The sequence below is a fragment of the Charadrius vociferus genome, unplaced genomic scaffold (assembly GCF_000708025.1).
Source record: "Charadrius vociferus isolate BGI_N301 unplaced genomic scaffold, ASM70802v2 scaffold450, whole genome shotgun sequence".
Classification (NCBI taxonomy): Eukaryota; Metazoa; Chordata; class Aves; order Charadriiformes; family Charadriidae; genus Charadrius; species Charadrius vociferus.
In genome coordinates, this window is record NW_009646931.1 from 3714770 (window position 1) to 3728055 (window position 13286).

Here is a 13286-nt window from a genome sequence, read left to right on the forward strand (position 1 = left end):
TGAACACTGCACAGGGTTATCTAGAATAATAAACCCAAAACGGGCTGCAAAGCCTCAGCACACATTCACCTCCCTCTAGAATTATGCTTGATTATGATGCTTGATGAAAACCGCCTGCTTGGTGGGTGTACCAGGTCTGAAAGCCCTGCGGATGAACTGTGGGGCAGAAGTAAACAGCAAGGTTAGACTTCTTTGTCTGTTTTTTCCAGACTTGGTTATCGGTGATAGTTTATGAAGACTGTTTTATTCTGAAGAACTGAAGACAAAACCAGTATAAAGACACTGGTGATATTTTGAGCACAGCATCAACAATGGGCCTGAAATACCGTAAGCCAAGGTAGACCAGAGAAGGACGTGATTGATTTTTCCCTTTGGCAGCTTTTGAAGCAGCACCTCTCTGGGCTCCCAGGGCTCTTCTTGCCGTCCAGGCAGCGCGGCCCTTGCAAGATCGCTCTTTCCTACAGAGCCAGTACAGTCTGAAGGAGCTGGTCGTGCAGAGCTGTAGGCGGTGGGTGACACAGACAGAGCTGGGTGGCAAACACCTGGTCAGCAAGTGTCCGGAGGAGGCAAAGGCTTGATGCTGCTATGGGCGTTAGCAGAGGTCACACAGGGCCCCAGGACTTTGCTGGATTGGACCTCAACGGGGTACTGTGAAGACCTACAAATGCTGTGTAGCTGCTGGGCCAGACCAGATTTGGAGTGAAGGTGGTCCCACTGGGAACAGGGAGTCACTGTCTTGATCCACAAACTAAATGCATTTAGTTTAGTGTGGAGCATTGCGGCAGGGACACTGAGCAGGGCTTTTCACCGCTGCAATTTACATAGCAGAGGAGCTCCGTCCTCTTCAAGATAAAAAGTTTTGACATCTCTTTTCTCTTTCTGTGGCTGATAGTGTGGTTCATGTACTCCTATGATGCGATAGACTGGGTCAGTGAGTACTGGCAGCAGCCGAAAACGAGGGGTGCGAGCAACAGCGATCCCCCTGTGCGTGCCGTGCTTGTCCGCAGTGGCACAGACTCTGCACAAAGACATACACACACGTGCGCAGTTGCTCTTTCTTCTAACAAACATGATCTACTTAAAAATGCTCTTTGGCAGAGCAAAGAGGAGAGGCGGCGCGGGGTGGGGAGCAGAGCCCTGGTTTCCAAGCCTGAAGGTCCAGTTCTTCCAGGGGTTTGCAGAGTGACACCGGGCAAGTCATTGCCGCACTCTGCACTCCTGGTGCCCCCTGTAATTAAATCGCCGTCTCCTCAGAGCAGAGGCTGCCTGTGTACAGCTCTGAACAATGAGGTTTTGATCTTGTTTGAGGTCCCTTGGCACTGCATTAATACCATTATATTAATCATATTATATGATTTACTGCCACATCACCAGGACAGTTTTTGAGAATAGTAGAGCTGAGGACGGGAAGTTGAAACCTCTAGTCTGGATTTTTGTTATCGTTTTGAGTGGAGCATTTATTCTTTCAACTGGTGTAAAACCCTGGCTTGCACAGGTTAGCCATCAGTCAACTATGATTTGCAGAAGTTCTCTTTAGATTGCTCTGTTGCGGTCGTTATTTGTCTCTGACTGCGACACAGATAATCCATTTAAGCTTATGGTATTGTGTTCAAAAAGAGGCTGCGTAATGAAGGCACAGTTACTGTTCGCAAGCAAATGGTGCTCTCCCAGGGGTGAGAACCTGAGAATGAACGGACTGCTCAGATGCAGCGGGAGGAGAGAGGAGTTGCAGAGGGGCCCCAGTTGGCAGCTCTTGGCCCGTACAAGAGCAGAGATTTCGCTGCCCCTGTTTTGGTTTGACACTTGCAGCTGAACTTCAAATCATCATCTAAGATGTGCATCTGTTCAAGGAGAGCGGGGACAGCAGATACCCACCACCCCACGAGCCCTCACATGGTCACCTGTACTTTCCTACCACCCCTAATACAGCAAGCCCAGAAATACTTGTCTGAACAAGCACGATTGATTAGCTGTGGATGTACGGTAATTAAACCACACTCGGCACATTGGCTGAGGCTGTAACTCTCTACAGGGTGCACAGGTCAGCATGTTCTTTGGCACAGTCCAGCGTTAGCCCTCTGCTGAGAGCGTGGCCGGGCACGGCCAGGGGCGGCAGTGTGGACACGGCATCTCTGGCTGCGAAGAGAAAAGAGAGTTTTGGCTTTGGAGACAGACAACAATTCCTGACATATTTTGTTTGGCATTATAGGTGAGACAGTTGTGGAGGAGGTTCTCCATTAGCCAGCGACTCCTGGTGAAGGATGGAAGGGAAAATTGCAACTAAGCTGATGTTCAGAAGGTGCTCAGTAGACCCGGGGTTGGGCTATTGGAAAAGCCTTCCCGGGTCATCCTCACATGGGCCTCGGTCATTTCAGGTGTCATTTCAGCAGTTTGGCAAAGCCCGTTTGTGGAAGTGAAAGCTAACCAGGCAAATAAATGGCTACAGAGATCTTGGCCTCCCCTCGTGCCTGGAGCCCTTGCCTTGTGCTGGCAGCAAAATGTCAGGTAACAGCTCTCCTTCCCTGTTCCAGGTCTGAGTCTAAAAGCAGTCCCTTGTTTTCTGTACTCTGCTGTGTTCTCCATTCCTTGTCCTTGTCTCACACAGTTCCTGTGGCCTTTTCCTTGTCTTGCTCCATGATCTCAGCTCAAGCTGTGATTTAGCTACGGCATGACTGCTTCATGTTTGCTGTTCGGGAAAACAAATGCTGAAATGTGCTTTCTTGCATTTTTCCAGCAGTGGCAGCGCTTCGTCCTGGTTACAGCAGGGTGCGATAAGAATGGTGTCAGTGTTTTGACCTTCAGCATTCTCTTCGTGAGACTAGTGCTCTGTATGAGATACATACTGGTACCTCCTGCCGTCTTAAGTTTTAACAGGTAGTGCAAGACAGATGCTTCTAAGCAATACGATACTTGCTTTTCTTCATTGACGTGGAAGGAAAATTGCTTTTTTTGGTGTATGTTCATTCCTGTGCAGGCTGATGCCACAAACTATAGCTGCTGCTTTCTCCCATTCACTTGGAAATACTGCTAGACAAAGAGCGACAGCTTGCCACAATCTCCCAGCTTTATCTTTCATAGGTAGTGAAATTACTTTATTTTATATATAATTTCTGATGAATTTGTTATTTGGAAGATACAGATTATCCTGTAAACAAAGTACTGCTTTGCCAAGTATTTTTCTGTTGGGAGCACAAAGCCATACACCACATCATTGCACCTTGTGCTCCACTGGCTCTACATGGAGCATCTTGAAAACTCAGGAGTCAGTTGCTGGGAATTCAAGATTCATTAAAATAGAAATAATAAAGAAAGATCCTAACTTCATATGCTGGTGGTGAGAAGAGACAGCTCCTTCCTATAAAGTAGAAAAGTGTTTGAAACCCCCAATAAGAATCCCAGATCTACTAGCCAGCACAGCCAGGCCTTACTTTCTGTATCTCCTTACTCTTCCCTTTTCTTGTGTCTTTTGCTACATAGAAGAGACATCAACCTCACAATATGCTCTTCTTTGGATGTTGGGGGTTTGGCTTTGAATCTCCTCAGGCAGCGGAGGGAGCCCAGTGGGGGATGCCACATCTGGGACAGGGACTCAGTGCATGGAAAGCGGGAATTTTAAGATAAATGAGACGTTGCCTCTATGGTTTGGGTGCTTCAGGGCCAGGCAGCAGCTGGTTGCAGGTCAGTTACGGACTGAACCTGGGCTCTCGTTTGCACTTGAGTCCCATTCTACATGCCAAGTCCTTTCTTGAATTCAGTTCCAAGAGCTGAGTTTTTCCCAACAGCTCTTTTTACCAGCTTTCCAGATCAGTGAGTTGTCCTTTCCAAACCAGCCAGGCTAAATGCTGGAATCCTTTGACAGTCTGTACACGAAATCTGGAAGAATTATTGAGCTCTAGTTTGAGGGAGCTGAGCCCTGAAAAAAGCAGCTCTGAATTTCTTTAAAATACTGTGCTCTGTTCTGCCTTAAGCCTAAGTTTCCACCTGCAAATCCAGAATGGTACAGGTTCATATATCACACAATTAAATGGACATTTGTTGTTTGATGGTTATTTCTAGTCAGATCTTGAAAGTCTTATTCTGTGGAAAGTGTCTTATACTGAAAAAACAAAACAAACTTGTCGCTGGAAAGTGACACACAAACATTCTGAAATTATTTTTATTTCTACCCTGTGAACAATCTCAGAAAAAATCTCTGGGAGTAAAAAAATACAAATAGCTCTGCCTCCTGATGCTGAGGAGCGTCGGGGTTTCTGTCTTTCAGTGTGAGAAAGGTGAACCTTGGTAGTATAGTGGATGTACAGTCTGTCCGGGGATGATCTGCTCAAAAAACTACAGTGGTTTAAAAACCCTGAAGAAAGAAATCTTACTCCTAAAGAAAGTCTCCGTTTGATCGCTTCGTGCTATTAGTATGATGTGAAGGTATTTTTACTCCACCCAATCCTTCTGCTGACACCATCTGTCTTGATGTGAAGGCCAGAACTCAGAATACAGATGCATGATTTGTTTTCCTGTAGCTAAGTGGAGTATTTATGAATTAATGTCATTGTATGATTATTAACTCTCAACCGGCAACAGCTTCTTAGAAAGGTGTGCTTAGTAATTCATCCCATTTTGACATTTCAGTGGCTGCACCATATTCATGGCTAAAAGTCGTCCATTGCTCAGCTCATTCAAAGGTGTTCCAGTATGCAGCCCAGCATCCTTGCAGATGTGCAGGGGTAGAGATTTCACATCCTTATGGGCCTTTATCCCATTAAATAAAAATACAGAGAATTTTTCCTTTTATTGCTAATGTGCTGTAGACAGGTTACAGTTTGTCCATGACGTGTGCCGTTGAGAAATCACAAATTGAACGTGATTAGGTTAGTGTCGTTGTGCATTTAAGCTCTTGCAGAATATTAAGTTGGCTTGTGCTGATGTCTCCATACACACTGAGTGTACAAGGGTTAGTTTTGAGTATGCCCAAAATGAAGAGTCATGTTTCAGGAATGTAGTAAATCCATACATATCTGGTTTATAAGCCCGCATCTTCTTGTGATGTATAGCAAAAGGTGCTTGAAGTGTCAGCCCCAAACTGGCGTGCAGTGAATGTACTCTCTTCTAAGCTAGTGAGATAAACCTCTCACAGGGTGGGATGCTGGAAACTCCAAAGAGCTTAATTGTACTTTGTATCTGGATGTCAGCAAGGATGGAGCTGTGTGTGTTGGTTCCACGCTTTCTTGCCTAATCTCTGCTCCCCTCTGCCAAACTTCTTGACCCCGTTTCTATGTAATTGTCATAGTATCAGCATACCATTATTAGATTTGAGGGCCAATTGCATAGATCTTTGCCAAAATTGGTGGTGCAATTAAGAAATGGTGGGGTTAAGAAATTAGGAATAATTAAGGAAAAAAAGGATAAAGCAATCACAAGGCACGAGCTGAAGGCTGAAACGAGTTTTCAAATTCCCCTTAATTTTGGCCTACTCTAACATGCAAGAAGTCAGACTTGGCAAACTAGTTTTCTTTCACCAGAGGGCTTGCTGTGTTTGCTTTCCTGGGGGAACAGGCACAGACTGGGTTTGGATGCAATGGAAAAAAAGGTAGTCAGGGCAAGACTGACTATGTAAAGGTGCCTACACCAATTAACAATTTGTCTTACAGCTGGGTTCTCCCTAAAGGTGATGCTTCACTGCTTTTAGAGGAGTTGACATAACATTAGTGAATCTGAATATTGAAACTGCACCAGATGGTTGTCCCAGTGCTGTAACTGAGGAAGTAGTATCAGCCACTGTGGGAATTTCATCCCAAGATGTGACAGGAAGAGTCTTAGTGGAATTATCCTTGGTCGTGGCAGCATCCAGATGGCTGCAGGCCAGGGGAAACTCCAGGGGTTTTGCAGAACTGAGGAGTTTCACAGAGAACTGAAAGCTGGCACAGTGATTCCGGTACAGAAATTGCTGCTAGACCTTATTTGTATGCACTCGGATGATCCACCAGGCTAGATTATCTTCCTTGCCTGTCATTCTGTGTGCCTCCTTCACAGATTTGCTTTGAAATCTGCTTTAAGGTGTGAGTGAACAAAACTTTCTGTGAAGCAAAGCAGAGTTGAAGCTGTCCCTTGTCAGCTGCTCCACAGGACATGCCCATGGCATGGAGGAGTCTGTGGTAAATATGAGGTGATTTACGTTCCTGTGAAAACCTCCCTAGGGTCATACAGACTAAAACCCAGTGGTTTGTTTCCTCTTGCCCTGATGCTGGTAATGGGGGCACACTGCAGAAACACAGAGGTGGCTTTCAGCCTTCTCAGATCCTGGGAAGAATTATACAAAGGCTTCTCTCCTCCTGGACGAGTGGTCCCACCATTAAGCGATGACACCAAAGTTGCATCCTCCTGCCTTAGATGTCAGGATCTGAGTCCCACCAAAGGTGATAAGCAGCAACAAAAGCCCACTATTCAGAGGACTTCTGGTTGAACCAAGAGAGAGGATGTTCTGCTCAGGCCAGACCAGTTCTGCTTCTGCACATGTCCGCAGCTGTTGGCAGCTAGAGAACTTAAAACAGCACAGACCGTGGGTTTAGGTGGCACTTGAGCGCAGCTTTGTGCTTATCATGATTTGGATGTAGACACCTCAGTTCCGTCCGCACCCTGCTGAGGTACATTATTTTGTTGGATTGTACCCTTCAGTGTTGTTCCACGTAACATATTCATCGATGTGCATATATATATTGTTATGTAGCTATTTAAAAGCACGATCTAAGCAAATGAGGCCTCTGTAGAAGGATAACTTGTCCCAGACTGACACCTACTGACCCGGACGCAGCAGCGGCTAGCGTTTTACAGCACCGCTATCTCATTGCGCGACTATGGCAGTGTAACACCAGCGTGCTTTGGGATGGGTCCCTGCAAAACAAAAGGCAGAGCTCTCTGTGAAGATCAACAAATACCCCAGCCTAGCAGAAAGGCTTAAGGCACGATTCCTAGAGAGAAATGGAGCTAGGGGCTCCTTTTCCCAGGGGATGTGTATCTACTCTGGTTTTGCTGCAACATTTGATGAAGTCCTTCTGCCCCAGGGATAGCTGACATCCGATTCTGCTGTTTTGCACAAACACTCACTTCACAGAGAAGTAAAGCAGATGCAAAATACAGAAAATTAGGTTGAAGTGTTTTAAACCCACTTAGCCCTCACTGAAATAATTTTGAAAGCAAGGTGGTGAAAAGTCAATTTCCCTTTTTTTTTTTTTCCACAGCAGTTAGATGGAATGTTTAGCCTGAAGGAACCAAAAGAGGAGGAAACAGGGTTTGCTAAAAGTTGTGGGTGTTGTGGTCTGGTGAGACAGAATTCACAATGGCTTCAAGTGCTGATACAATGTTACCATCACCCCTGAGAAAGAAACATGAGAAAAGGACAGATGAAACGCTTCCGCCCAGATAGTGAAGGAAATGCTGAGACTTGGAGGTTCTCAAAAGGCAGGATGGTTCAAACCTGTCCTCAGATTTGTCTTACCTTTGCTAAGGCTGTAGCAGTAGCTTTCTTTTTAAAGGAACAGTTATCAACCACCTTCGGAAGCTGTTCAGGCCGGTTAAGATTTTAACAAAGTGAAAAAACAAACCAAACCCAAAATACCTCAGACCATGATTTTATTCTTTGTCAGTGACAGACATTTTCCTCTTATCAGCCAGATAGGCAAAAAAAATCCCCAAAACCCAAACCCCCAACCAACGGATGAGATCCCTCAACTGTGAGATAGGAGCAGCTGCTAACTGAGTAGGTGATGCCCTGGACTAGAGGCTTGGAAAGGAATTGTTCCACTGAAGGGGACTGTACCTGTGAAATTGAAAAATAGCATTTGTCCTAAAAAAATAATCATTATCCGTTTTTAGTTCAGTACATTCTTGTTTCTGCTGTGACTGAAAGGACAGCTCAGGGATAAGAACAGAAATACCCTCTGTTCCCAAGAATCTTGGTTCTCTTAGCTGCTTCTTCAGCCCTCCTGTGCCCGACCTCTTCCAGACAGTGTTATCCCCTTTCTACAGCTACCACGGCCTTACCCGCAGAGCCAGCGCGTTTCAGATACTGCCTTTGGAGAAGGGTACAGTTGGCTTTGGTCAGCAGCTCAGTGCTCTGTGGCAGGAGTGACACGCAGCGAGAGCTGAGACATCCCCAGAGGCACCAACCGCTATGGAAGTGGGAGACCTCTGTTCACGTGACTGGGAACTGGTCAGAGTCAACATATTTAATTGGTCTAAGACCAGCGGACAGGACTGCAAGGTATCACTTTCCTTGCTAAAGGAGACACTCCAAACGCTGCTGCAGCACATGGTTACCATATGGTTTCTTAAGCCTGAGGTCTTCTGTTTAACTTTCATGAAAAACATTTGTTATCAGAATATATTTTATTCTTAACAAGGTGGTTAGAATGCTATGGGTATCCCTGACTAACATTTCCATTTTCCCTTGCAGTCACAGAAAGTCATTTCATTTTGCTTTATCTGTCATTGGTCAGAGGCCAGGAAATTTTACTTTGTGAAAAATGGATTTTTACAAAAAGAGACATTTCTGACTAAAGAAAAATCTCTGCTAAAATGAGCAAGAGGTCCAATGTGAAATATATTTCAAATCTGGTTCAGCACAAAAACTCTGTGGTTAACTGAAATAGGAAAACTAGAATCTTTTTTTATGCCAGGTAGAGCAGATGGTGTTAAAATTCCTCTTCAGCTTGTCTGGAGCGAGAGCATTTCAGTTCCAGCAGTCTCTCCACAGTGTCTGCAATTGTACGCTCACCATGCACCTTGTTATCTCGGGTGCGGATGTTAACTGTTCCACTTGCCTTCTCCTTTTCACCAACAACTAAAAACAACCAAGATGCAAAGGAATGAACTTAACATTTAGCAAGCTCCCCCCCCAAAAAAATTAGGCATACTAAACAAAAATTATAAAATGCTTAACAACGCATAAAATCCTTCTTTGCCCTCCTCCCAGCTCCCCCCACTTAGATCTGTAACAGCCAATAGCCTTATTTAACCTCATCTCATTCAACAGGTTTTAGTATGTTATGAACAGCAACTTAGCAAAATATGAGCAAAGAGAAAGTTAACTTACTAAGTCTAACTTGACTGACTCCTTAGAACCACAAAGTCAAAATGAGAAATAAATACAGAGTACTCCACAGGCAAAGATTAAAAAGACAACTTGATTGTAAATAACCAGTAGCTATTTGTTTTCTTTACAGACAGTAAAATAGTTTATTGGAAAATTTAAAGTTACTTTACTTCAACATTAAGATACAGATACCAAGATAATATATATACGTCTCATTACCCATAGATTTTATATAATATATTTGGAGGTAGCTATAGGAGATTGCATTTCTTTGGCACCCAATCTACATTCAGTGGGACAACTGTTTGAAACAACCTCTGAACATAAATTAGGTGAGAATTTTCCCTGATACGCTGATCATTTGTTTGTGGTCTTGAAGATAAAATCTGATGGTATCTTATCTGTGTCATATGCTTAAGGTTTTAAAGAACAAAAGAACTTTATTCATGGTTCTGTCAATTACTCTAAGGGTAGAGTTTCTCTGTCAAAGGCTCCTTCTATTATAATGGATCCCAGACAGTCCCACGTCAATGCTACAGCCTCAACTTACATGACATGACTAACGTGGTGCTTCAAATCACACACTTCAAGGTCAGTTTCTAATTTTCCCTACTCATGGAAGAACTTTCTCCTATGCACGCATGTATAGATCAGAAGTGCATCACAGCAGAATGCAGTAAAAATATGGCACTTCTTTTGCTACACTTGAAACAAGAGCATAAATTATTGGAGGGAGAGATGGGAAACTGCTTAACAATCTGACTGACAAAGGGCAACAGCTCTTATATGCCTCCACATTGCTGACCAGAAGACAGCAAAGACTTTTTTCTAAAGCAGCAGTGATGCCCTGGGCCACAGTGACCTCATTTCAGTCAAGCTACACAAGCCAGGAACGCCTATCGTGCAGGCAGGAGAGGCTCTCTGGGATGGAGACTCTTAGGAACAAAGTGACCTAGAACACTGACTACCACTCTCTGCCTTGCTCACAGAAGAAAGATCAAATCCCATAACATATGCAACAAGTCAGCCAGGATAAGGTAACAAGTGCACTATACGTTACCCAGAATAAAGTTATACTGTGCAAGCTGAGCATTTCTGATCTTCTTGTTCAGTGTGCACCCAGGATCTACATCAACATCTGCCATTAATCCAGCATCATGGAAGTGCTGCCTGACCTAGAAGGAAAAGTATTTAAACTGTCACTATAGGATATTCATGACAATGAACTATGACTATGACTGAGCCAGTTAAGCTTGTCTGACCCCTAAAACAAAGTCACCCTCATTGGCTCAGGCGTTGGAGGTGAGCCCAGTTCAAGAAATGAAAACAGATCAAGTACATAAACAAGTACATAAACTAAGCAGTGATGTGAATATCTAATGTTTTGGGCTGAACAGTGGTTTGAGTTTGATATTGTGAAAGGCAGCAGGATGGTGGAGCTTTCCAATTAGTAGTTGGTTTTTTTTACTTTGCCTGCTATTTTATTTATGTATAATGTGCTTGGAAGAAATACAGGACAAGGCCTGCTGGATGCTAAATACGCAAAGACCCATCCTCATCTTCCTTACTGCCTTTTGCAAGATGCACACGCCCACGGGAGAGCAGAACCTGAAGGGTAAGACAGCTTTTGAGCTAGAGTGAAAAACTAAGTTTTCCAAAAATAAAATTGTCACAAAGATCAGCATTTGTTGTTTAGATATCCAAAAATCTATTTTGGGTCCTCTTTAAGATATATCTACAACTTCAGCAGCTAACTGTAATATAAAAATGATGCAATTTAATATGCAAAGACTTATAACATATATTAATCGTGAATAACCAAGTATCTCAACTAAATACAATGTACTGGGAAAAAAAACCCAAACCATATACATCACCTTTTGAGCATACTCATCACACGTTGGTCCCACTGGTACCACCATTACCTGCTGCGGGGACAGCCAGAGCGGCCTTCAATAAACAAACAAAACAAGTTTATACAGCTTTCAGTATTTTTTTAGTATGAAAAATCCTATTACCAGGTAGGACTAAAATCTACACGACAGATTCATAAAGCCAACTGCTTAGATTAGGTTCAGAGGCAATGACAGCCCTATACACGTTAACATTTATCTTGCAAAAAGAACTGAGTGTCTAAAAGAATTGCAGTGTGGACAAAAGTACTTTTTGATCTGAAGATTCAAGTTGCATTTTACAACAGAAAACAAAGCATAATTGAGTTGTTGAGCTTGTTACTAACTAATCATGCAAAAACGTTTACTTTTGAGTCTTGTTACAATCAGAGGGGCCATCTCCATCAGTTATTATACTGCAGCAGGTAAAGGAGATGACCTATATAAATGACTTGTTGCAAGGCAGCCCAGCTGCAAGAGCAGAGTTGAGAGATACACATCTTGGGCAGACAAGCCATATGCTGCACCTGCAGGAGTGGTATCATGTAGAGGCTACTAGATAAACATTATTTAATATCTAAGGATGGTGGTTCAGAAGAAATTGCCTTGTGGTAGACCTATGGCATGTCTCCATAGCAAGCAAGTAGAACAAACCCTCTTGATCGTTGCATGCTTGGGACTAATTTCTCTTCTACATGAAGTGTTCACTCAAACTGGAATAATAAATCTACTTTTCAACGTTACCATTTGCCTCCATAGTTTTCAGTTAGAATGGCAATCATTCTCTCCACAGATCCCAAGATAGCTCGGTGAATGATAACTGGCCTTGTCTTGTCATTACCATCATGGCTGTGAAGAAAAGAGTTGTTTTTTTTAAATGTAAGTTTTTTTCTTGATGTAAACTTATGCCTTGAATGACAGGAAAGTTAGATTATATAGCTATTAAAACCACCAGCCTCTGTGCTTACCTGACAAAGGTGAGGTTAAATCTGACTGGCAGCTGAAAATCGAGCTGGATTGTAGCACATTGGTGGTAGCGGCCAATGGCATCTTTAATCTGAATGTCAATCTTTGAAACAAAAAGACACAAACTTTTACTACCATTTAAGATACAGGCATGCCCCTCAGAAAGCAAACCCACTGTTTTAAGATGGAAGGTTTCACTCAATGCAGAGGAACTATATGTGGTTTTAGACAACATACTTTTACTTCAGCCTACATTAGGACTCCAATGATTTGCAGGTTCTGATGCAAAAAGTGTTAGAGCTAAGGAAAGGCTAAGCAAGTGGAGACATTACTTCAGGGGGAAACTACATTTAATACCTCAGACTATTTTTTATGATTTTCAATCTGGGACTTTCATGGGCCTTTTCACTGAGTAAATTCAGCAGTACATGAGTGCAAGTGCAAGATCATAACTGAACATGTCTCACCAAAAATGAGACTTCTTCACCCTCAAAGTGGCAAACTTACACTCCTTTATTATGCAGTATTTAAATACTTTGTAGCTTATGTTACAAATTCAGGGCATGGACACAAGATTAGAATCCTACTGTTAAATAGTCCACTTACCAGTAGGGATCATATTAATCAATAACAATTGTTCTGACTATGAGTATCTGCAGTCAAGCCTATTCCTTCTATTGCATCTTAAACTTTAATCCTGAGAGACAGATACAAAACAGTAGATTTATAGTGTCCTAACCTTATTTATTTATCACATTGGTCTCTTATTCATCCTTCTACCAGTATGCCTATATGTTGGGGCTGTGTGCCTTACTTTAAGTATCAAATGAACAGATCAGTGGTTTATTAATTCATATTATAAATGTTCTTGCATTTTGCATTCAGAGGCCAGAGTTTATCATCATTCAGCTACTCACTGAAGAGCTTCTATCAAAATGAATCATTTACAACCTTCTTTAATTTCAAAACACCCAGTTATAGCGTAGAAAAAAAAAATCTAATATATTTAAAGGTACCCTAGATGTAGAGCTTAACTTAAAAATGTAACTTTTAACTTGTTTCCATTAAAACCAGTGCAAAATACGATAAGTTTGCTCACCTTACTTTGGATAGAGTGTATTAGGTGCAAGTATAAAATTAATTTAGGTGAACAAAGGTTCCCGTAGATATTTGCCTCCTTTCAAATCAGTGGAGGAAATTACTAAATAGTTTGCATTTCACATCATGAATGATTGGCTGCTATAAAAAATTTCACCTACAACCCATAAAATGAAATTGATTCAATTAGCATACAAAGAGAGGAATCAGAACCAGTTTACTAGATGACTGAATATAGACATAAAGGT

At 42.6% G+C, this 13286-nt stretch overlaps 1 protein-coding gene across 1 annotated transcript in view; it reads right to left on the reverse strand.

Moving 5' to 3' along the window:
• Positions 1–8681: 8681 nt before the first annotated feature.
• The window catches only part of TARS (threonyl-tRNA synthetase), a 14955-nt gene continuing 10350 nt past the window's right edge, over positions 8682–13286 (reverse strand). Inside the window, exons 14-18 of the mRNA XM_009894690.1 lie at positions 11943–12043; positions 11719–11823; positions 10955–11032; positions 10143–10252; positions 8682–8830 (exon numbers count right to left, since the gene is read on the reverse strand). Of these exons, the coding sequence (XP_009892992.1) occupies positions 8682–8830; positions 10143–10252; positions 10955–11032; positions 11719–11823; positions 11943–12043 (543 nt within the window). The remainder of the gene's footprint in view (positions 8831–10142; positions 10253–10954; positions 11033–11718; positions 11824–11942; positions 12044–13286) is intronic.